Source organism: Cibotium barometz, chromosome 54 (assembly GCF_041138505.1).
Source record: "Cibotium barometz isolate CiBa-2024 chromosome 54, ASM4113850v1, whole genome shotgun sequence".
NCBI classification, from domain to species: domain Eukaryota; kingdom Viridiplantae; phylum Streptophyta; class Polypodiopsida; order Cyatheales; family Cibotiaceae; genus Cibotium; species Cibotium barometz.
Genome location: NC_141099.1, coordinates 15,924,599 through 15,950,000, shown reverse-complemented (window position 1 = coordinate 15,950,000; position 25,402 = coordinate 15,924,599). Strand labels below are relative to the sequence as shown.

The window sequence follows — 25,402 nt, the reverse complement described above, 5'->3', positions numbered from 1 at the left end:
ATCCAATGTTGTACTGACTGTTGTAGACGTCTAATCAAAAAATGGACTGCACCTGCGTGTTCGTGCCGCCCTTGAAAACCCTAGTGGAATTAGGTCGAGATTGCTTCGTTGAAACACTACATTGATTTTGCACAAAAAAAAAGTTACGTTTTGTTAATCGTCTACTTCTGGTGACCATGTGCGTGAATTCAACCGGTTAAAATTACTACTGGTTGCGCCTAGAAGTGGTGGAGGTGCTCCAAGTTGTGGCTTGGCTTGTGTGAAGAGAACAATCAATCCTCCACTGCTTATGGGTAGAAGAGGGAGATGACCTAAATGGAAGATGGTGAAAAATAAATTAACTGCTAATTATAATTAGTTTAAATGATAAGATAAAGCTAATGAGGCTGAAAGAGAGTAGAGTAGATGATAAGCAGAGATTAAGCATAAACATTGAGAATCATGGCTCTAATACCATGTTGGCAATCAGAGGATGCAATTAAGGAGCTATGGGGGATGAAATCTCTCCATGATTATCGTGTGTGAAGAAGAGAGAGGATAGAAAGCTTGAGCACACAAAAGAAAGCAAATTGGGCAAATACAAGTTGATTGTATTATGTTTGAGATATGAATAAAGCACTAAGTACAATACCCTTTATAGACACCAAACCGTATTTTTTAACTCCAACTAAGAGGTAGTTCACACCTAGAGGGTTCACACTAAGTTGGCTACAGACCTATGAACCATATGCCCATATCCCCAATGTCACCCGATATTTTGGTATATTATTTCAACAATATTTATACTTAGTCTTATTCTTATGTACGTATATGTATACTTAGTCTTATTCTTATGTACGTATATGTAAGTGAGAAGCAATAGAATCTTAAGAGATTGAAAATGCATCAACTAAAGTGTGCACATACGCATTAAATTTTTGTTTACCCAATTCTTGGATGGATCTATGGTTGGGCCATGGCAGTGCGCACAACCCCTTCAGTTGCTCTTTGATTTGATGATGATACTTGAGGGATTTGCATGAGTGTTGGCCAAGGTCCAAGATCTTAAAAGGATATGTGCATCTATTGTATAGCTTATCCTATGAGATGGACGTATTCTTACTCAATAGACACAAAGCCGTAGTAAAAAATAGTGATGCTGACTCGATCTCAATGATCTCACAAACTTCTTTTGCAAGGTTGGGTATTACAAATAAACAAAAACTTGGGAATAGCTTCATAATGTTTGATAGTGAAGCAGTTACCTTCACTACTTCAAGCGAGCAGTGGAGCTTTCAATGAATGGTGGCCAAGCTCTTAGAACCTTTTATTTTATGCTTACGTTAAAACACTATGCCTTATCCTTGTTATAAACATGATATTTTCTTCCTCAACATGATGGCAAGCTTAGTGCTTGGTCTCTATGGTCTAAGAAATTTCTTAAGAGTCTTGTGAATAGCTCGATAAAATCACAGTCAAGTGGTCATTTTCACAAGAAGTCTTGACGCTATTTCAACTGATAAGGTCTCAGCTTATGCAATCATAATATCACAGTTTCTTAGGCTTTATTAGGGTTCCTACTTTCCCACTTCTAAGAATCTCTACTTATTTCCCTTCTCCAATACATACACAAATCCAAATGGCCCCGAGCTTTCCACTTCCTTCATTGAGGGTGGGTCACACAAATGTTCATTCTACTTCAAGACAGATGAGCATGACAAGCAGCATCTAGTACACAAGCTCAAAGAGAAATGCAGAACAGAAACAAGAAATGCAGTAGAACAGAAACATTCTCAACAAATACAGAGCAAGCCAAGTATGAAGACGAGTCCATTCGGCATGCGAAACTCAAATTGGATCCTTTCTTTTTTGATCCTTTCATACAAAAAGTACTAGTCGTTTCCACACTTATATATGTATAAGGTATCAATACGAGACAAACCTTCAATGAAAACTTTTGGCTACTAAACCTTAAACTCTTAGGCTATGTAATTGCTACTTTAGCTCTATAGAAGGTTTTAATGGGTGAATCCATTTACTTTATGCAAGCGCACTTCTGGGCATGTAGCATAACCTTCATATCGCTAAATCTTCCATAGTCCCATTCAACTACCGACTGCAGAAGGTTAAAATAGAGAAAACTCTTCGTTTGAAAGACCTACAATCAAGGCACAAAATAGACTTCGTCATCCTTGACACGCCTCAACTGGCAAACCATGCCACCAGACCATACTGTTCTACGGTAAGTCAAGTAGAATTAATAAAAGACTCCACAGAACTATGCTCAAGTAGTCCCATTCCTTCACTACAACCATGTAGAGTTGCAAAGAATAACCATAAATCAAGATATTGCCCAAAAAAAAAAAAGAGCAGTACAAGCGAGCTCACATTGAAATGTTGCAAGGGTAGAGTAGAAGCAATTGAGCACCCGTATGGCAATGAAGATGAAGATGGGCACATTGGAGGATCAGGCTGGCTACCAGCAAAGTAAGACTATCAGACCAGGAGGAGAAGTGCCCGGAGGTCCTTAACATGCCACCAGCAAGAAGGGAGCGGGCTATGAATGATCTCAGCCAACTCTCCTCCTTAAGCTCCCGGTCTGCACATCCATACACAGTAAAGTATGGCCCTCTAACTGTTTTTATATGAACAAATCCCGACAACCGTCATCGAGACACAAGAAAGTGGGATGTTCCATTAACTAAAAATGGGTAGGAGCTTTGTATGGTCTTTATGGTATAATCGGACTCATTGCTCATGTCTTCACATGCAACACCATAATGAATCCCACTACAAATGGTTCATATTAATTTCTTCTATAACACTTCCATAGAGAGGAGCAAACACAAGAAATATGGATATACTGCCAAATACAAAACATATTATGTTAGTTAAGAGTCTGTGTCCAAAACCAGCCACGAAAAGAACATCTTAAACTATCCACCATGGCTCTTCTTTGGGTAAAATAATCCAACAATCAGTCTAATATAAACATCCATTAAGGATTCTCAAAGGGTCCTCAACTCCACAATTAAGCATTACAATCAAAGATTTCCTTCAAGCCTGCACATAACCAAACAAAAAACAAAGTCAGCAGGAACCCTGCTCGGCTGGCTACCATACCACACTGCCCAGAAGGGGGAGTGAATTCTGAAATCCTGCTCTGAAAGCAGAATCAGTGAAGCTTCTGCACAGGTAGCTATCGTACCACACTGCCCAGGAGGGGGCATGAGTTCAATTCCCTACACCTATATTAAAGTACATAACCCACTACTAAACAATGGAAAAAGCAAAGATCTTATCCCTGAAGTTCACCCTTATACCTTGGTTGCAATGTTGCTAGAGAGCCAGTCCAAACCTTCATAAAGACCTTCCCCAGAGGTAGCACATGTACTCTGGATATACCTGTTTTGCATGTCACAAGAAAGACCATGAGTTGACCCAAAAACATACCTCGCCCATCATGAGTGGGGGACACTGTTAATAGACAGGAGTTGTCTGTGAAGAGTTAACAATGTATAGCAACACTGTGTAGCACTTCTAGCAAGTAGACTTAACATTCCAAAACTTGAGGCAATAATGGCCATAATAGATGTATGAGCCTACCAGTGACGCTGCCGAAGAGAATGCAGACCCAGCTTATCAGTAATTTCAGCTGCATTCATAGCATTTGGAAGATCCTGCTTGTTGGCAAAAACAAGAAGCACAGCATCCCGCAGCTCATCCTGCAAAAGAACATGGGAATTCAAAATCAGGTTTACAGCCCCAGACAATATCACAACCTATTTCTCAACATGAACTCACGACAGTATTCTGTCAATGTTGGGCTGTCCTAAAAGGTCCTTGAATAATACGTTAGATGGGAGGATACACATCTAACCAGATAAATGATAAAGCCAGAATGTGGAAGGTCTTGGTTCAACAACCTGTACTGTCTGCTACATAATGAAAGTGACTAAGAAATCAGATCCAAGGGGATAACCCTTCCTAATCCTCATTTGCATAGATGGAATGATCAATTAGTGTCCCTAATACAATCTTCAAAGATTCACCAAGTCAATGTAGAACTCAAAAAGTACGGCCAAGTCTATTGGAAAACAAGCCTTATCCAAGTACAAAAGCATAAAGGCATGTGCACACTCTTGTAAAAGAGAGTGGATAAAATCGAGAAAGTAACCACAAGGCAAAAGTCAAAAGGGGCATCTACCTCTGCTAGAATCAAAGAGCTAATTTAGGGGAAAAGGTGGAGAGAATCATGCAACCACCCACTCACACCTAACCACAAATGTTAAGCTGTATTAGCAGCATGTATGGAGCCTATTTAAAGGCACTCCTCTCAATGATAATTAAGAAAGCATTTGAATCATTCTACCACTCATATTGAGTCGTCTCTCTCTCTCTCTCTCTCTCTCTCTCTCTCTCTCTCTCTTGAGAGGGAGGGGATCAGAGAGGGAGAGACGTCTCAAGAGGGGATCAGAGAGGGAGAGACGCCTACAGAGGCAGATTACAGACTTCTTTCGACCAGAGATTGAGCAGTCAGGCCAGCAGGCATTGCAGCTAGCCCCAGAGTATAGCCGCACCAAAGGTACACTGATTGATCGGGCTAGAGCTGGGGCGGTCCAAGCGCCCCAAGATGAGAGGCCCATCTCGACACCGGCGAAGACTACAACAGAGGATCAGGACCATACTAGCACGGCATGGGAGACGTCGAGTCAGAGTACTCACCATGGAAGACATTGAGGATATCCGCCATCGACCGATGAGAGACATCTTTGGGTAGTGATATATATGATGCTTACCTTTGTTGCGGGAGTTTTCCTTCCCAGATGTTATCCATTAGGAGCTCCTAGTACCTTACTTTTCCTCATAGTTGTTGTCTCAGTTTCAGTTAGTTGTTTAGTTGTTTTAGCTTTTCTTACACAGACATTGTATCATATCCACCAATTGTTGTAACCTTTTTGGTCTCATAGGTCATTTTGGCCTTTTGAGGACGTTAATATATCATTTCATTTCTCTCTCTCTCTCTCTCTCTCTCTCTCTCTCTCTCTCTCTCTCTCTCTCTCTCTCTGTGTGCCATAGCCATAGCCATGTTTCTCTATGATCCACCATAGCCTCGACTTCATTGTTTTCTCTAGAGTCCATCTATATGTTACATGTGCTACGGAAGCATGATCTTGACTAACTCTAAGCAAAGGAGATTAACACTAACCTTACTATTTAACAAACACAAATAAGACAAGATATGTAACCCTAATCTATTGTTTATTCATAAACATGACTACGTACAATGAATACTGGATCTAGACTTGGATCCGGATCATGGACGCTAAATATTGGATCTAGACTTGGATCTAGATCATGGATGCTAACCTATTGTGCATACAAAAGATATCTTCGTTGAATCCACAATTTGGTCGTGCTCTCTGAATGTTTGTGTTCGTGCCTTGTGGGGGTTCTTGCCAACACATAAGAGATGCCTGTAAGATCTCTAAGAGGTCCTACAATGATCTTTGACCTCCTTTATATAGGGATCGGATGGCAAGTTGTTTTTAGGTGTGCCATCTATTTTCAGCTCATAAAACATCATTAAAATAACCATAAAATAGATTCACATTGTGCTCAACTTGTGTCCCCAACCATTGGACCATGTTCTAGGCACCTTTGGGCCCTATTGGGCTGTCCAGGCTGCAAATCAGACCATATTCTGCCCCTTGTCTTGCCTAAGAGGTGGCTAATGCTGGGATCCATGTCCATGTGGCACTTATAAATGTGACGCTAATGGGTTTTTTTGTGTCTAGGCGAGAGTGGTTAGTCTGTTAAGGGGTTTGCTTGGTTGTGGTGCCCTCAGAGGAGCGGGTAACAATGGTGAAGACCAATACAAGAGCTATAGAGGCAAGCTTCTTGGCCTCATCATTGTTTTGGTGCCTCCATTGAGGGGGGCTTTGAAAGCACCCTTCAGATTACTTGCAAGCTTGGAGGAATCCTCAAAAGTTCAAATGGCTGCTATGATGACATATCCGGTGTTTCAAGGCCATGCTAGTGAAGATCCAAAAGAATTCTAGCACGGATGGAACTTACAACTTTCACCCTTGGTAAGGAGAGGGATGATGAAAAGCTGACTTTGCTGACTATGTTGTTGAAAGGTGATGCTAAAAGATGGTTGCAAGCATGGAGAGCCCAACCAACCCAAGGACATGCATATGAGGATCTCAAGGTGCAGCACTACAGGCTGAGTGAATCCCCCAAAGCCTTATGGCAGGAGATTCAAAACTTGAAGCATAACTTGTCTGATGTTTTTGACAAGTTTGTAGATTACTTGAAGATTTGTGGAATAGGTGGGACAATTCCCTAGAAGCAGTGCATCCACCAGCTCTCCTAAAGGACATGTTCATCCAATCTCTCCATGCAGACCTGAGGGAGAACGTGAAAATAAAGAGGCCAGGGACTTTTGAAGAAGCTTTGAGGATTGCCAAGGAGAAAGAATGAAAGTTGCAAAGATGGCTCAAAAGCAGAGGGAGGTCCAAGCTGAAGGAAGATCAGCCATGCCCAGGGAGAGGAGTAGAAGAAGGGAGAGTTTCTCTAGTGGTTCAATAGCCACAGACCAGCTCATGCACGTAATCACCCATCTGACTCAACAGATGGAGAACTTGAATTTGAATCTTATGCAAGGGGGCAAGAATGCTCCTAGGGTAAGAGACAGGGATGGTCCAAGAGGCAGGGGAAGAGGAGGACCTAATATGAATGTACAATGCTTCAATTGCATGGAGAGAGGCCATATTTCTCCTCACTATCCCTATTCCAAGAGGATGGAAGGTGACATCTACCCTTTGCCACCCAAGAGAGATGACAAACAAGATGCCAAGATGGAGGAGGAGATGTCAAACCAACATGTACCACAGGCTCAACAACAGCCAAGGAATGGTCCCAAACAAGGAGAGATGAATCTAATTGGGGTGGATGAAGAGGTGGATATCTTAGCCAATAAGAGGACTAGGGGAACAAAGGTTGAGGATGAGCCAGGACCTTCCAAAAGGAAGAAGGGGAAGCAAGTGGAAGATCATCCCAAGGAGGATGAAAGAAAGGCCAGATCCAAGAGACATATTGGCATGCATGACTTTCTATTAGGTGCTCATGAGGAGGCTTATGATCTGATGAGGGGTCTTCAACAGAAAGGACCCACTTTGACCTGGCCCCACCTCTTACAGTTATGCCCCAAATGTGGAGTAAGTTGGTCAGCACCAGAGGCTCCAAGAAAGAGAAGAAGGAAGGAAGCCAAGTTAATGTGGTGAAAGTGAAAGGGAAAAAAGATTATTTGCCAATCATGGATGCCTAGGTGAATCACCACAGAGTCCCAAAAGTGTATATAGACAGTAGTGCACAGGTATGTTTAATGACACAGCAGACAATGGAAGCCTTGAGATTGAAGGTAGGTGCACTTCTGAATTCAAAGTCAAAATGGCCAACAATGCAAACGTCAGATGCCTAGGGATTGTGAAGGATTTACAGGTGAATGTATTGGGACAAGAGACTGAATTGGATGTACATGTGATGCCAGCCAAGTCAGAGGCTTATCCACTCATCCTTGGGAGGCCATGGTTGATTGCTATGAGCCTTGAGGGCACGACAGGATTGGTGGAGAGGGCATTTGGTTTTGGGGCTAGACCAGCCTATAAGGAGGCAGATTAGGTATGATATGATATAGCCAAGGGAAGGGAGCTGATTCAGGACAGCAGTACATCAGAGGAAGAGGATGACGAAACTGTCAGAATGCGCAGCGGAAGACTAACGCACGCAGGAGACGCATCACCATCGAGCTCCACGAACACCCCCAACGGGCACTGCAACATCCCTCCACCGGGCTCCCATCTCCCGGTGAGCTGCCTCCCAAAACACCGATCGGAGGAGATGACTATGACAAGGTGCCACTCTTCAACTTCCCATGCTTCCACTTATGGGATAATCCAAGGCACCTTCTAGCCATAGATCACAAGCTTGAACTTGCCAACCTTCCAACACCCTCCCTCGATTCGAGCTCCGCAAGCCACCGAGGCGAGAGGAGATCGCCCAAGACCACACGCCTGAGCCGCCCAGGACCACACGAGCCCGGGCTCTGATACCATGTCAGAATGCGCGGTAGAAGACTAACGCACGCAGGAGACACATCACCATTGAGCTCCACGAACACCCCCAACGGGCACTGCAGCATCCCTCCACCGGGCTCCCATCTCCCAGTGAGTTGCCTCCCAAAACACCGGCCGGAGGAGATGACTATGACAAGGTGCCACTCTAGCCTATATATGGCTCTTCAACTTCCCATGCTTCCACTTATGGGATAATCCAAGGCACCTTCTAGCCATAGATCACAAGCTCGAAATCGCCAACCTTCCAACAGAAACAAGCTCAACAAGCTCTACAGAAGACTCAAAAACTGAGGAAATGAGCTCAGAAGATGATGGGGAAGAGGTTCAATTCCTGGAGCCAGATTTGAACCTTTTATGCTGGTCTGTGTAGCCATGTGCAGAGGAGGAAAATAGGCTAAAATCTGAAACTGAAGTGCAGCCAAGTAGGGAAGAGGTTTTGCAGAAGATGTTGGCCAAGGACCTACCTGAGGCAAAGAAGGGAGAGTATATGGGCATGCTACAGAAATTTCCAGATTTGTTTCTCTCTTCTTACACACAGGTTAGAGGAGTGTCTCCAATACAACATCAAATTCGGTTGAAACCAAGAGCCAAGCCAGTGGTCCAAAGGCTGAGGAGGTTGGGAATCATACAACAAAACGTGTTAAAAGAAGTGGTAGATAAGCTATTAAAGGCACGGTCAGTTTTAGGGTTTTTGAAATTTTATGGTTTCTGAAATTTTCAGTCCGTACAATTTTGTACAGCTGTGCGGATCCGTACAATCATACAGAGAGGTGATGACCTGGCACTACATCCGATGAAGCCGCTCTGAATCAACGGGAAACGATGAAAAACTCCATGATTTGGTTCATGATCAAGTACACGATAATGGAAAAGATAATCTCCACGCTTCAAAGAAGATGGCAACGCGATGAAGAGGTTCTTCTTCCACTTGATGCTCAAGAGAGGCTCATGCTTCTTTTATTCTTGGTGAAGTTTTGCTTTTTACCAAAAAGTGATGTTTTTGCCTTTTACTTTGCTTTTGGTCTTTTTAAAAGTAAAATATCACTCAACTTTAGTCAAAAGTTCTTGTTTTTCTTTTCTAGCTTCAGACCTTGCTTTTTGGCCCTAGTGTTTTGCTTTTTGAAAAAGCAACTTTTAGCTTTTTGGTCCGCCTCAGTCTCCTCTTTCCAATGGTCTTTGTTGACTCGATCCTCCATGAAATCTTCATACTTGAGCCCTTCTTTGGTCCCGTTTCTTCTTGGTTCTCCCAACGAGGAATTCTTCATCTTTGAGAAATTGTTTGAACCGCTGAAAGTCATGGTACTCTTCTAATGACATGGCCTCGATCTCATGAGTAATGGATCAACAACCCTGGTTCTTATCCTGAAGTCCTACATAGGCCTGATAGTTGTTCCCTTCATTAGACCCTTGGTTTCCCTCTTCTCTCGACATGGCTCTATCACCCCAAGAAAGTTTCTTCAAGCGAATTCCTACTCTAATACCACTGTAAGCCCAACAGGGCATGCCGTGACAGACTCAACCACGTGTCTAAGAGATAAAGATATAGAGCGAGAGAGAGGAGAGAAGGAAACAAGGATCTTACACAATACACCACGTTGAGCAAAGAACATGCCCCGCCCCCTTTCAAGAATTTATTCAAGAACAATCCACGAGCACGTTGGCCACGATCAATACAATCAATGAAAATAAAACAAACATATATACCGATGTGGGATATCCAAATCGATGTCGATGTCTAGGCACGAGATCTCCGATGCCGAACACACCACGAGGATGACCCACAAGTATCTCTCACCACGCTAGTACCAAATCCAACATCCAAATCCAATGAATCCAAGTCCACTGAATCCAAATTCAAATCCAAATCCAAGTCCAAGTTCATATCCAAGTCTAAGTTCAAGTCCAAGTCCAAGTTTCAAGTTCCAGTCCACGTCCATAATCACTCGCTCATCCCATGAGTAATCTCCAAAACTCCTAAAGCCTTGTTGATGAAGAAAACCATGGAAAAGCTCTTTCTGTCAAGAAAAACTGATATAAAACCTGTTTTATTGGTTTTCATGCGATAAAAACCACCAAAAAGTTATTTTTACGATTACAATCGTCGTGCAAACAGGCGATGGCCTGGCACTACAGCCGATGAAGGCGCTTGGAGTCAACGGACAGCAATGAAAAACTCCATGATTTGGTTCATGATCAAGTAGACGATGATGGAGAAGATAATCTCCACGCTTCAACGAAGATGGCAATGCGATGAAGAGGTTCTTCTTCCACTTGATTCAAGAGAGGCTCATGCTTCTTTTATACTTGGGAAAGCCTTGCTTTTTACCAAAAAAGTGATGCTTTTGCTTTGCTTTTAACTTTTACTTTGCTTTTGCATTTTATTTTGCTTTTGGTCTTTTAAATAATAAAATATTACTCAACTCTAGTCAAAAGTTCTTGTTTTGCTTTTCTAGCTTCAAGGCCTTGCTTTTAGACCCTGGAGCTGCTTTTTAGAAAAGCGGCTTTTAGCTTTTTGGTCCAACTCAATCTCCTCTTTCCAACCAAGAATGCTACTTTTTCTTAATCAAACCTTATGGACCCTACTCCCATGTCTTCTTCCACCTCTCTGGTGTCCGTCCAAGCATGGGTTTCATCATGTGAAATAGAGCTAAGAGGGCCAAATAGTTACAGATGAACTCTCCAATCTTCTCAACCATGTTATCGGACTCATTGATTAAAATCTTCTCCAGATCTGACTCCAATTTGACAATCTTCACTATCAAAACTTCCCCATATCTCCTCTAGATCTTTGTCCACATCTGATGAGCATTACTCCGGATAGAGACAAATTGTGCTTGTATAGACGAAGTCATGCAGTGGATGATAAGATGGGCCCGAGCATCCAATATGCTTCTCAAAGCAGGGTCCACCAAGTGAGGTGTGGAGATGAACATCCACACACCGGCTCTTTGAACAATAACTGAGTGTAGAAAGACCAAGTATGTTAGTTGGTTATTGTAAGCTTCATGGAGTCATTGACTTGGAGTGGATTGTAGGATGGTATATGGGTAAAGGTGGGAGCAAGAACTAGATGAGAAACTCACAGAAGAAAGATTAGGAAGAGGAACCACCTGGAGAGTGGGAGCACACGATCTAGGCTGTGTAGGTACTAGAGTATCAACCGTAGTAGTAGCAATAGAGAAATCTTCTAAAGCCATGTCCTCTGACAAGAAACCTTCTCTGAAGCAAGAGGGTTGTTGCTGTGCACAGCAAGAGAAGAGAAAGAAGAAAGGGAGGAAGGGTAGGAAACAGAAAGAGAAAGCAAATCTCTCAGGAACCCTGTCCTCAGCACCTAGTAGAAGGCCTCAGCCTCCAACAACAAAACCGTTGCAATCCCACGCTTCAGATGCAAAAAACGTAGCTCTTGAGGAAGCCTCTACTCCAAGAAGAAAAACGCAGCGCTTTCCTGCCTGTAGGTCAGCTTTGGCTCTGATAGCATGAAAGAAAGAGAAAACACCGGTTGTGACACAAGTACAAACTGTAGAAGGCTGTAGACAGCTGATTATTGCTGAAAATGAGCACGAGGGAAGCACTGTTTTGGGACAGTTTTGGGACGACTGTTCTGTCTGGACTCTCGGAAGAGAGCCTTGTCAGAGTCTCGTGGAAGGTTTGTGTGAAAATGGCATTTTGTCCAGCCCTAAAAAGGGGGATTTTTTCTGGATTAATTAGGTTTTATTTATGATTTTTAGGTCTTGCTGCTGGCCAACTGCCCTTTTGCTGAGCCGACCAGCAGCCCCCCCTTACTATATATAGCATAGCTTCATTCAGCACCTTGTACCACTTCATAGACACATCAGGTACCACATCTGCTAGTGTTGCTGCTGCCAGGGCCTGCACCCCATCTGCTTCATCATCAGCGCCTGTCAGCACCAACACATCAGCATTTTACATCTACTCATGGGACAGCAGCCCTCTCTGCTACATAGAGCACACCAGCATTTTTATCTCAGCTTATGGGACAGCAGCCCTCTCTGCTGCATACGGTACACCAGCGTTTTTACCTCAGCTCATGGGACAGCAGCCCACTCTTTGCTCACCATCTCACATCATCGGAACAGCAGCTCTCTCTACTTATCTTCAACATCAACACCACTCAAGACGGCAGCCCTCTCTACTCCTCACCACCACTCAGGTATTGTAGCACCCTCGTCACCAAAGCCTACACCACTTGGGACGGCAGCCCTCTCTACTCTTCATCACCCCTCAGGTACCGCAACACCCTTGTCACCAAAGTCTGCATCACTTCACCTTCCGCAGCTCCCTACCACCTCGGAGTGCCTCTGCATCCATTGACGAGAGCCTTCGACACCGACCACCTCACGGAGTGCCTTTGCCTCACATCGACACGAGCCTTCATCACCGACCCTGCTTCAGCTCCGACATCATCTTTGCTTCTGCACTAGGCTTCTATTCAGAGTCTCCTCACATCGAAGGACCTCTTGTACATATTTTCACTCACCATCATATATACACACTCACCCATTTCATGCTGTGTTGTTTTGCTCTCATCTCTCATACATCTGGTCCTTTTGTCCTTTTTCCCTCACATGTTGCTCATGAATTGTGGAAAATATGGTGTTGTATGCACCCTCACCTTGGATTCTTTGTAAAGCTTCTACGTAATAAAGAAGTTCCTAGGAAGGCCGGCCATCCCGACTCTGTGTGCTGTCTAGTTATATATTTTTGTGGCTTCCTACTGTATATTCTCTGTTTGCTATTGAAGTGTCTCTCTTCTGTTCCGGGTCCCCCGTCTATTACACTTGCCCTAAAGTAGACGTGAGTATCTATTGGTTATGTGTGAAAACACAATCTTCGTTGTGTCATAGATGAGGATTAGATACAAGCGACCTTGTGGTTGGGACATTATACTCGAAGTACATGGCATTAGGACTTGTTTGTGCATCAGGTGGACTAGTGTTTGTCAACAACTAATGCAACATGTCATTTGGTACAACACTTGAGTTGTGGATGGGCCTGTTCTAAGGTTGTTACAATACGGCTTGTTGCACTTTAAGAATAGATGTCCTATTGGGATTCAGATCTTATGAGAGTTCAATTGACAGTAGCAAATGGATCCTTTATCACGCTCTACAAGAGGAGCATGAGGAGATCTAGATTGGTTAAGAGCTTATAATTAATAGCCTAAGGCTAATAATGGCTAAAAGTTTATAAATAAAGCAAAGACCAATAAAAGCCAGACTATTCCTATATATTAGTGACCTTGGAAACACATGAGTTATTGAGATATCCATATGGTAGAGAAGACGACTACCAAGGACGTGAATTGGCCAAACAATTGTATATAATTCAGCCATCTTTATATTTATATGGTTATGTATATTCAATGATATTGTATGTGGATAATCTGGCAAGAACCCTAGTTAATGGGTTAAGCTCCTAAAGCTTGTACATACTTCTTGGTAATAAAACGATATCCAAAGGGGTTGGGGGAAGGCGTGTCGGCCCATTCCAGCCCCAGTGTGGTATCACATGTGCAACCTCCATTTTGAACGTTATGTGAATGTCTTCAGTTTTTATGTCTTTCATGCAAAGTGACCGTGGACATCTTAAGGTTAGGTTGTGACCATATTTAATGTTTAATAAGCATAGATGGTATCAAAAAGTGTGTCGAAGGCCCTAGTCCCTTAGGTGCTCCAATTTCAAGCAAGGCCTCTCCCCATTGGACCACTTATAGTTACCACTCTCTCAACTGACCTCCACGCTCATCTCTAATCGATTCATTCCACAGATTATCATGGGTACTCAATCAACCTTATCTTGATTACTAGGAACAAATTGTCAACGCCCCCTTCTCAATAAACTCCATCTTCCTAAGACCCCTTGGTGCCCAAACCTAGCTGCCGACAACTCATATAATGTCATTACATCCCACATATCTTTGGCGAGAAGTAGTCCTCTTGCAAGCGGCCCAAAAGCCATCATATTGTTAGAAGTCATCTCCTGTCTAGATTTATACACCAGGGCCTTTGTTGTGGGTGTGCCCGCCCTTATGAGGTGTTTTATCATTTTTCCTCACTCCCCGTATTTTTCCCCTATTTTTTCCCATTTTTCTGAGGCTTGGGAGGGCTGCCAAATGATGCCAAGAGCACTCCAGTGCTGGCCGACTAGGTGTTCATCAGTCGTGGGCTACAGGGCTGCTGGCCGACTGGTTTTCATCAGTCGTGGGCATCTGTATGTTGGCCGACTGCATTTATGCAGTCGTGGGACCTTTTCTTCAGTCGTGGGCACTCCTTTTGCTGGCCGACTGCCCTCTAGGGAGGTATATATAGGACCCCAGCCCCCATACCTTATTTGTATCATTTCTCGGGATCTTCTTGTGTATATAGAGCAGAGTTACACGCCTACATCTCTCTCTCTCTTGTGCTGTTTTTCTGCCTGCGTTTTTGCTCTTGTGTTCCCAGATTTGGTCATCATCTCCGCTGCGTATTCTGACATGGTATCAGAGCCCTAGGCTCTAGATAGGTCTTGGGATTTGTGTGAGCAAGAGGGGGACTGTTTTGTGGCTGATTGGTGGTCCTCTTGCAAGCGGCCCAAAAAGCCATCATATTGTTAGAAGTCATCTCCTGTCTAGATTTATACACCAGGGCCTTTGTTGTGGGTGTGCCCGCCCTTATGAGGTGTTTTATCATTTTTCCTCACTCCCCGTATTTTTTCCCATTTTTCTGAGGCTTGGGAGGACTGCCAAATGATGCCAAGAGCACTCCAGTGCTGGCCGATTGGGTGTTCATCAATCGTGGGCTACAGGGCTGCTGGCCGACTGGTTTTCATCAGTCGTGGGCATCTGTATGTTGGCCGACTGCATTTATGCAGTCGTGGGACCTTTTCTTCAGTCGTGGGCACTCCTTTTGCTGGCCGACTGCCCTCTAGGGAGGTATATATAGGACCCCAGCCCCCATACCTTATTTGTATCATTTCTCGGGATCTTCTTGTGTATATAGAGCAGAGTTACACGCCTACAACTCTCTCTCTTGTGCTGTTTTTCTGCCTGCGTTTTTGCTCTTGTGTTCCCAGATTTGGTCATCATCTCCGCTGCGTATTCTGACATGGTATCAGAGCCCTAGGCTCTAGATAGGTCTTGGGATTTGTGTGAGCAAGAGGGGGACTGTTTTGTGGCTGATTGGTGGACTGTTTTGGGCTGATCGGGAAGAGGAGAAGCAAGAGGAAGGCGGGCTGATTTGCTGGACAGCCACTTGCAGGTTTTAGTTCTGCTTTGTTCCCACCCACCCACCCTTTTCAGAGTACATCCCCGCTATGGCAGATCTGTTTGAGATGGCCGAGAGACATGTGAAGATCCCGACACTCCCCACGTTCCCGGTGGACCGTCAGTTGGACGGGAGTAACTACGGCATATGGAAGGTGATGATGGAATTTGTTCTGGAGTCTTACGACCTCGCCGATTTCGTCGTTGTTGGTGTTCCACGGCCGGAAGTAGAGGAAGGGGAGTTACCGTCAACCCGAAAGGACCGGGGAGCCCAGACACAGATGTGGGATCGTGTCAACGCCAAGGTCCGTTCGTTTATTTTCCTCAACTGCACACACAGGTAATCAATCATGTAAAGCACATGACGCTGGCCAGAGGTATATGGCAGTAGTTGGCCTCACTTTACAATAGGGTATCGCCCATGAAGAGGATTTCCTTGGAAGTACAGTTGCGGGTTATGAGCCCTGCAAAGTCGTCGACGATGCGGGAGCATATTAACAAGCTGCAGGCTCTTCAGCAGGAAGTTCTTCAGGCTGGGAAGGAGATATCGTCAGAGGACATGGCCATCACGTTGCTGTCACATTTGCCCTCTTCGTACTCAGCATTTTACTCGTCTTTGATTTACCAGTGGCAGGCTCAGCACCATCACGTGGGAGGAGCTTGTGCCCATGGTCCTGGACCAGGAGGAACGATTCACGAACCCTCCTCAGGGTGGAGGTTCGGAGGCCTTTACTGGCCAACGGTCGAAAGGCCGTAACTCGGGCAAAGGGAAGGCTTCATCGGAGAAGTCTTCTGAGAAGAAGTCCAACGCTGACCGCGAGAAGCTGAAGGCAGAGAGGACCTGTAATGATTGTGGCGAGAAAGGCCACTACTGGAGGCAGTGTCCCAAGCGGAAGACCGAGAAGGGTGAAGATTCCTCGGCAGCAATCATGAAGACACCGGCTTTTGTGCACCTAGAGGTGATGGACACCGATGTTTCATTTTCTTCAGACAGGGAGGAGATTGGAGGACTCTCCGCAACGGATACTCGGGAGTGGATTCTCGACAGTGGTGCTTCCAGGCACATGACTCCTTCCCGTTCCGGTTTACACAGGTGTTCTGGTCATATTCTTAATGGGGATACGTCCACTATCCCAGTTCACAGTGAGGGCAGGATGGAGATAGTTCCCGATGGCAGGGGGGGGGAAGCATTCCTCCCAAGTGTTGTATGTTCCGGCACTTGGTTTTCATTTGTTGTCAGTGCATCAGGTTTGCAAGACTGGCGTACGGGTGGAGTTTGATGAGCATTTTGTTGCTCTCCGGGACAAAGCAACAGGCCAAGTGGTTTGGGAAGGCGGAGTGAAGAATGGAGTTTACAGGCTTTCAGCACTCTCTCTCCCAGGTCCTCAGGGTTGTGATGAGTGGCAGTTTGGTAATGGCCACTTAAGTGTGGATACGCTGCAAGTGCGAGCTTTTCGAGACCAAGTGGTGGATAGCTTGCCAGTAGATGGCAGCAGTTGGCAGGAACTTTCCAGTACTGATGTTGGTAGTTCTTGTGTTCGTGAGTCAGAGGAAGCTGAACAGGTCACTTATGCTCTGATGTCTCGTAGTATTCGGGACATAGAACCTCCAGTAGTTGAGGATGTTCTTTCCACGGGGACCTTTCGGAAAGCCAGGCAGGTGGCAGGTGCTTACTTGCAGATGGAGGTGGTTTCTCCAGGCTTTGTGGTTCCGGATTCAGAGGGGGTGGTTGACAGGTTTCCAGGACTTGTTTGTGCACCGTAACAAGTGTTGATCCTTGTGAGCAGTGTGATGTCTCTATGACTCAGAAGCTGTATGGTTCATTGATCTGGTTGATGGACACCAAATTGGACGGGAGCTTCCTGATGAGGCGGTTGAGCTCATGGTTGCAAATGTCTCTTTGGGAGGCAGGATTGCGTTTCCTGTGGTTTCTGCGGCATGCGAAGGATCATGGACTCTTGTACACAGGAGGGGGATTGTTGGATGGAGTCCGACTCCACGATTGGAGTGACTCGGTTTGGGGAGGAGATTCGAACACGAGGGGATCTACTTATGGCCCAGGAGCAGTTTTACGGAGCAGCAAGAGGAGGTTACATTGCAGGTTTGGGCTTCCACTGGAGGAACCCATGGTCATCCAGAGGCACTTTGTTCGTGAACAGATCGTTGCTGATGACATCTTGCTGGAGTTCTGTTCGACGGAGGACAATACGGTGGACCTCTTCACGAAGTCGCTCTCTCAGGATTTGCTCAGGCGGCACCCCAGCTCCCAGTGGTTGGTTTCACAGCCAGGAGCTGAGAGGGGGTGTTAGAAGTCATCTCCTGTCTAGATTTATACACCAGTGCCTTTGTTGTGGATGTGCCCGCCCTTATGAGGTGTTTTATCATTTTTCCTCACTCCCCGTATTTTTCCCCTATTTTTTTCATTTTTCTGAGGCTTGGGAGGGCTGCCAAATGATGCCAAGAGCACTCCAGTGCTGGCCGACTGGGTGTTCATCAGTCGTGGGCTACAGGGCTGCTGGCCGACTGGTTTTCATCAGTCGTGGGCATCTGTATGCTGGCCGACTGCATTTATGCAGTCGTGGGACCTTTTCTTCAGTCAACAACTCCTTTTGCTGGCCGACTGCCCTCTAGGGAGGTATATATAGGACCCCAGCCCCCATACCTTATTTGTATCATTTCTCGGGATCTTCTTGTGTATATAGAGCAGAGTTACACGCCTACATCTCTCTCTCTCTTGTGCTGTTTTTCTGCCTGCGTTTTTGCTCGTGTTCCCAGATTGGTCATCATCTCCGCTGCGTATTCTGACACATATCTCAAGAAGTCTTCTTGAAGTCGAAAAACAACAACATACCTACTATCTGCATGACTTGTCCTCAACAATGATAGCTATGAGGGTGAAGATTTGGTCTAGTGTTGAGTAGCTCCTCTTGACCCTACGTGGTTGATGGTGTGACCAGCCTGGATCTTTCCAATGTGAAAAGAAATCTAATGGATTCCAAGATGCCCAAATATACATTAATGTACAAGCTTTGGGAATGGGGGATTTTCCAATACGAAAGATCAAGCGCCCGAAGCTTGGTCTAGGCACCCAAAACGGTTTCTTGGACATAGAAATGGTCATTGAAGCTCCCAAATCATGAGGTGACAGGCTAGCTCACCTCCCAACTATAGGTTCTATACATCGAACCACCCCCGAGCCAAAGCTAGGACTTCAACACAATCCCATATAGGTCGTGTCTAGCTCCGATGTCCCATACCACTGAAGCGCACCCGTAGTCCTTCAACACACCAACCTACATAATCGCCATGTGCATGGCATGAGCATGTATGCTCTCCTAGTCCAAGCCAAACCGTTAGTGGTGCATTTGCATAACTCTGTCTCATAATAACCCTCGCTCTCACTTATATAGTGATAACTACACCATAAATACCTAACTTGCTATAAAAGGGCATTAAGCTTGTTTTATCAATCCAAGAACCCTTGTCAAGTATCAGTCTGTTAATCCCTAATCTTGGGGCCCCTAAGACCATTGAATTAGTTCCCTAATCCGTAGATTAGTGTCTAGGTATATAACACATTCATTACAAAAGGGTACTTGGCATTTATTGAGCTCTCCTCCAATCACAAAGAGGAAGAACGTAATGACACGTCAACAAATCACTCCTTGATGAAAAGAAGATGTCCATTTCAACACCAAATTGATATGCGAACAATCTAGCTAGTCAAGCCCACTATTTCACTTGTACATGCTTGCTCCATTCAATACACCAAAATTGACTTGTCTCTATGCATGCCTTATACAAAGGCTTTAATTATCTGAAAATCATCTTGATACTCATTTGCTTGTGCAACATGTGAAATAGAGTTGCAACTGATTTTCAAGCCTTGCAAGCTAACAATAGCCATCGTCCTAGAATTTTGCCTAACCATGTCAAAACATTTACAATTTATATAAAAGTCTCTCGATGAAATATCCATGTATTAACTTCCCACCATGCATGGCGCATTCTATCAACAAACTCTTAATGAATAATGATAGGTGCAACTCGATTCGAACTAATGCGCTCGAAAATTCTTTCGTCACAAACTAATCGTCTTAACCACTCATGTATGTTCCAACACCAATTTGGGCTAAAGCCTACTCTGAGGCAACCCAAATGGAAGACCTCACCACTAGTGCATCAGTAGTAGTGCATATTTGTGTAGACATAGATTATCATGGATCTATAAGCAAGCCATCATGTTCATCACAATGACTCAAAGACAAAGAAGGGCTTCACTAGTGTAAGCATAGTGACAGCAAAACAACCAAAAACACACAAAACACCATCCCTCTATTGCCGCAATTTTCAATTTGCACTCCCTATTTCCAAATCTCCTCTCAAGATACCCCCACTAATGTCCACAAATTCCCCAATGTCTTCTCTAAATCCCTAGATTTTTTTTTTTCAAATTTACTCTTGTTTATTACTAAATAATGTTAGTCTTCCCTTTCTCCTTCTTAGTTTCAAGTCATTTGCACTGTGCAAAGACATCAGCCATTTCCATTTTCATTCCATGTAATAATGAGTGCAAGCTATAACCTATAGGGTTAGAGAGTAAAGTAGGTGCTAATAACAAGTTCTCCTACCAAAAGGATCGATTAATCAAGGCCAATCCACCAAAAACATAATATTGTACTTACGTTGATGCATCTATCCTATGAGGTTGATGAGAAGGTTTTGGATCTTGAGCAATGAAGAGGGCTACCAAGAGAATGCCATATCTCCTAGATGGGTCATGTGATAAGCGAGAGTGCTTAGGTGCACATTAAAAACACAATATGGATGGTGTCACAGCAGATGGCAGCTAAAAAATCAGCATACACAGAGATCCAACATGCTAGTTGAAGAATCTGAATGCATTGAAGCAGAATTTTCAAAACATTATTGTAAGAGCAACACTGACCTCATTAAGCATTCTATGAAGTTCATCTCGGGCCTCCACTACACGATCTCTGTCATTGCTGTCAACCACAAATATAAGGCCTTGTGTGTTTTGAAAATAGTGCCTCCACAGAGGGCGGATCTGCTCCATAAAACACCAAAAATACATGAAGAATCATTCATGCTTTACAATGGCATCTGCAAAGCCATGCCAAGCATGGAAGAAAGTAGCATTTTAATGCAATCAATGATAATCATCACCCATATGGCATGTCATTGATCCCTACACGAGACTCAACAGCTATCCTCAATTCACAATCAGCACTGTCATTGCTTCAAAAGTACCTTGACAAAGTAGGGGAAAAGCATTTCCATGCAAGTACCTTGTCTTGGCCTCCGACATCCCACACTGTGAAACTAATGTTCTTGTACTCCACAGTCTCCACATTGAAACCTGCCCAAAACATAAGCCTTTTAGCAAATGTAAGGGGTGCAAGAAACCCCAAAAGTGATTATTTCTTCGGCAGCTGGGAGCTGAAAAGCTTCAAAAAATAAGTAAACTAAATTATTCATAACAGATGGGCTAAAGCACTTAAGAAGGTATAGAAATCTAAAAGCATGTCTATGATTGTCAAAAAGACTACAGGATATTAAGAATTGATTGCAGGATGAGAACAGCTCTACCCCAAAATATTTGATTGGGCAAGAGCTGCAGGCATGATGGGAAAGAAAAGGTACTAATACTTCACTTCTCTTTACAGTGTCCCGGATCAACTACAGGCAAGCGCATACAACATCACAAAGAGGTTCTAGGCTCAGCATGAATCAAGCCAATTTTGGTCAGCCAGGCTGTCAGTCTAAAACCAGAGCCCTTCTCTCGCAAACACTAGTTTCTTTAGTTACACTACCATGTCTGTGCCTACCCTTTGCTAGATTGGCAGTTAACAGCTCTATTGCCTAGACACATCCGGACTCTTGACCAGACACTTACATCAATCCCTGACACCAACGGCCATACATGCTCTTTGTTGGATGGCCGTCCTGTAAGCTCATCTCCTAGACACATCTAGGACTAGGTCCTAACAGGTCATTTAATGCAAAATGTGCCCCACACTCGGTAAGTTGCCTAGATCCAAGCACTTCACCCAAACAAGGCCACGCACATAGTAACTCACCACCCGAAGGGTGCTCAAAATGGAGCACTTCCGTCAGCTTCAAAGAAAGCCATAAAAACTCCGAAGGGAACCTTCTGTCTAAATAGCAAGTCCACCGTGCGCCAGTTGAAGAAAAGTGGATGCATATGCATCTTGTGATCTTGAAGCCTTTCACGCTAATTACCTGATCTACTCATAAAAAATCAGAAAGGAGATATCGCAAACGCCATACCATTAGAAAATATAGGCGCCAAACCATATCCAATAGCCCGCACAAACCGTAACCAAATCCTAACCCTAACCCTGAGGCCATTAGAAAACCCTAACCCTAATCATAAACCTAACCTTAGACCTAGATACCCTAACCCTGAGGAATGCGAACGGATCCGGTAGCGCACAGAACCTGTCGCCTCGCCATGGATCTGCTAAAACAGAAATAAATAAACGCAGAGAAACATTGATCAGAGAGGCACAGAGAATACCTATTGTGGGAATGGTGGTGACGATCTCGCCGAGCTTAAGCTTGTAGAGGATGGTGGTTTTACCGGCGGCATCGAGGCCGACCATGAGGATGCGCATCTCCTTCTTGGCGAAGAGGCGTTGGAAGAGCTTGGTGAAGGTAAGGCCCATGGTGGGAGAGCTTGGAGGATGCTGGGGGGTATACGGCGAAATGCACACGTGAATTCGAACCGAGAAGAACTGAGAGAAAGGTTTAATAAATAAATAGGGTCTCTGCACCAAAAAGGGGCGCCCGGAGTATGAGGCTGGTACACACGTAGAGACCGGGCGGACGGGTTAATTAACAGGGATCACATAGATCCATTTGAAAATTATTTTTTCTTTTTTTAGGCCCCTTATACACAGAGTAATAAAAATCAAAAATCCATGTCTCATGGCTATGGACCTTTCCAAACCTTCGAGCCTCCATGCCAAGAGTCCAACTTGGTTGCCACCTTGTAGCCAAATTGATTTTACTGGCTCATAGTGGCCAATAATGGCTTGCACCCTAGACAATCCTCCAATCATGTTCGAGTGACAAAAACTTATTCCTAGTTCTTCGCTTTTCTAATGATCTCCAAGACCTCACATCTATGAGGTAGGTAGGTCGGTTGGAAATTCAAAAGTTCTTTTGGAATGTGTAGGTGACTTTGAGCTCCTTTTGAGGGCCTTCATGTTGTAAAGAAGACGTATTAAATTGAAAAGGAAGAAGGCGCCATGTGTGGCAAAAGATGATTAGTGGAATATTAGGCTGCAATCACTCAAATGGGTTGACGAAATATTTACACCATACAAACAACTAGCAAGTTAGCAATTTGTAGCACAAAGCCAAAAACTTTCCATTTTTCATTTGTGTGACCTTGCACCACCAAGGTAATTCACCAACCTAAGAAAGCTTCATTTGTGGTCATTCTCATTTTCCACGCGTCCCACCAATGGAGTCACCAATCCAGTGTTGTGGCATTGTGTACAAAACATTAACAAATCATAAATCATCACATTTTTTTCTTTCACACATTGAGAAATAAAAAGCATTTACATTGTTTTATGTGAACTTTTTACTTGTTCACTAATACTTCTTGTTCAAATATATCCTCGAAGCATATAAAAGAAGGCACTCAAACAAATCAAGAGCACAAGACTACGACATTATCTCATAAGCAAGATCTAAAAATGGCAAGCTGCTACAAAAGAATAGAAACAGTTGCACGTTGTTTCTTCTTTTTAAATACTCTTTAAACTTTTTTCATGCAAAATAAGTTGACACACGCACATCATTCTAGATGGGACACCAATGCACACAATGCTAATAAATGTATATGACACTCACTAGCATTATTATGTTATTAATGGATCTAGTTTGGGTTTAGCAAAGTACAAGTTAGGGGCAAATGTTGGCAAATGTACAAAGAATCCAAAGCATGAGTTAGGGGCAAATGTTGGCAAAGCTACAAAGGATCTAAACCAAATTAACCAACAATAGCAACCTACCTTGGGGGAATTTGCATCTTAGATAGTACCCTTGAGTGGGGCCTTGTCTTTTAATGGTACTTTGAGTTTCAATAAGCTCACTGTTGCACTAGTGAGTAAAATCTATTCAAAATTAGCAGGGACCCATCAAAATAATGGCCATGTAAAGGTAATTTAGCCTTATGTCGATGAGGCTAACTTATGTAGTACTACCCATCATCCATGGCATTACCTACACTCAACCTTCATAAGAGTAAGGCCATGTAAAGGTAATTTAAGCTTATGTTGACGAGCCTAATTTATGTGGTACTACCCATCATCCATGGAATTACCTACATTCAACCTTCATAAGAGTATGTTGGTGTGTTAAACACAAATTGGTAATGTAGGAATATGCATTGCTTGTTAGTTAGTCTCCCAATTAATGATCCCCATATAAACCTTAGAAGGGAGTGTCTCTAATGAGTGCACAAAAAGCATAACACATCTTCTTGATGAGTGCCCCTAGCATTCTAGTTTTCTTACATATGTGTGGAAAATCTGAAATTTTGTATCACGTCCACATGCTCTAGCACAACTCACAAACCCAGATCTATAAAAGGTGCGTGTTCATGTGCTCGTACTTGTTTCTTCACATGTTAAAGAACCTCATTTATTATATGGTTTCTTTGACATGTTCTATGACATATCCTATACCCACTCCTCTAATTTACCTTCCATCCTCCACCACCATTATTTTGATTCTCATATCCCATGCTTACTTTAGATGCTCCTTGCTCATAGATGTGTCCAATCTAATTCATAATGTCTCTCATCACTCACTACATATTCCATATGAACAAAAGTATTCCGGTTGATGCTATAATTTTATTTTATGTTATTCTTTTATAATTATGATTGAAGGGTAATGTATATTTATGTTATTTCTTTAGAAATATACCGATGCTTTGTTGCATCTCTGATACCTATGATGTACACATGTTCCACCAATAATAATATAGCCCTATTGATTACATGCAATAACTTTTCAATGCCCTTTGTATCTTTATATGCACAAAATATTCTAACAAATCTTTCACTATTCTAGCTATGATGGCCTTTCCTACTAACCAAACTTTTCTTTTGGGTTGGTTGATTATATTTAAAGTCAAGCTACCATTACAAAATGTAAACTCTCCTATACTAAGTAAACACACTTGTGTGAGGGTTTGGAAAGGAATGATTGAGAGGAAATAATTTATGTAAACATTACAAAATGTAAACTCTCCTATACTAAGTAAACACACTTGTGTGAGGGTTTGGAAAGGAATGATTGAGAGGAAATAATTTATGTAAACATTACAAAATGTAAACTCTCCTAGCCTATGTAAACACATAGGATACTTGTGTGAGTGTTTGGAAAGGAAGGATTGAGATGAAACAATTTATGTTATAAAGATAAATGCTAAACTGCTTGAGTCATATTATTGAGGTTTGTGCACTTGTTCGTATAAATCCTTAGCCACTTTATTTCCCACTTAGGGAGGGGTTGTTTTGTTCACTTGACACATATATAATATAGCACCGTAGTGCACAGAGGGGGGTTTTTTTAATTGTGGGGATTCCATGCCATATACATATAAAAAGGAAATTAAACAAGTAGTTGTGTAATGCAATTTATTTATGTAAATTTATAAAAGAGAAGGGATGGGGGTTGATATTGATTCAAACTCCAAACATATATACTCACAAAAAGGGGGTGCAAAAAATTATGTTGAAAATGTAAAATTTTAAAAATAGCGGTATTTTAAATTTATGATTGCATGCACATATTGTATGGATTTCTATTGTACCTTGAATTTGATGCTAGTTCTTTTACTATATTGTTAGCCTTTATCTCAGTTATCATGTTAGTGTAGAACTTATATGTTTTATTGTACCTTGAATTTGATGCTAGTTCTTTTTACTATATTGTTAGCATAGTCAAGTTTCTA

The 25,402-nt window shown here is 43.2% G+C and overlaps 1 protein-coding gene across 1 annotated transcript; it reads right to left on the bottom strand.

Annotated features, from left to right (window-relative positions):
* Positions 1-2,815: 2,815 nt before the first annotated feature.
* Positions 2,816-22,177, bottom strand: LOC147607891 (ADP-ribosylation factor 1-like). The gene is made up of 6 exons (XM_086789636.1): positions 21,944-22,177; positions 20,691-20,761; positions 20,330-20,449; positions 3,586-3,704; positions 3,303-3,384; positions 2,816-3,042 (listed from the first exon to the last, which is right to left on the bottom strand). The coding sequence occupies exons 1-6, from the start codon at positions 22,089-22,091 to the stop codon at positions 3,037-3,039; spliced, it is 546 nt and encodes a 181-aa protein (XP_086645762.1). The 5' UTR covers positions 22,092-22,177; the 3' UTR covers positions 2,816-3,036.
* Positions 22,178-25,402: the final 3,225 nt, after the last annotated feature.

Coding starts and splice junctions, on each gene's coding strand:
- LOC147607891 (XM_086789636.1), bottom strand. CDS start 22,091: ATGGGCCTTACCTTCACCAAGCTCTTCCAACGCCTCTTCGCCAAGAAG. Junction 20,762..21,943: donor CACCACCATTCCCACAATAG/GTATTCTCTGTG, acceptor TGTTTTGGGCAG/GTTTCAATGTGGAGACTGTG. Junction 20,450..20,690: donor ATGTCGGAGGCCAAGACAAG/GTACTTGCATGG, acceptor TTTATGGAGCAG/ATCCGCCCTCTGTGGAGGCA.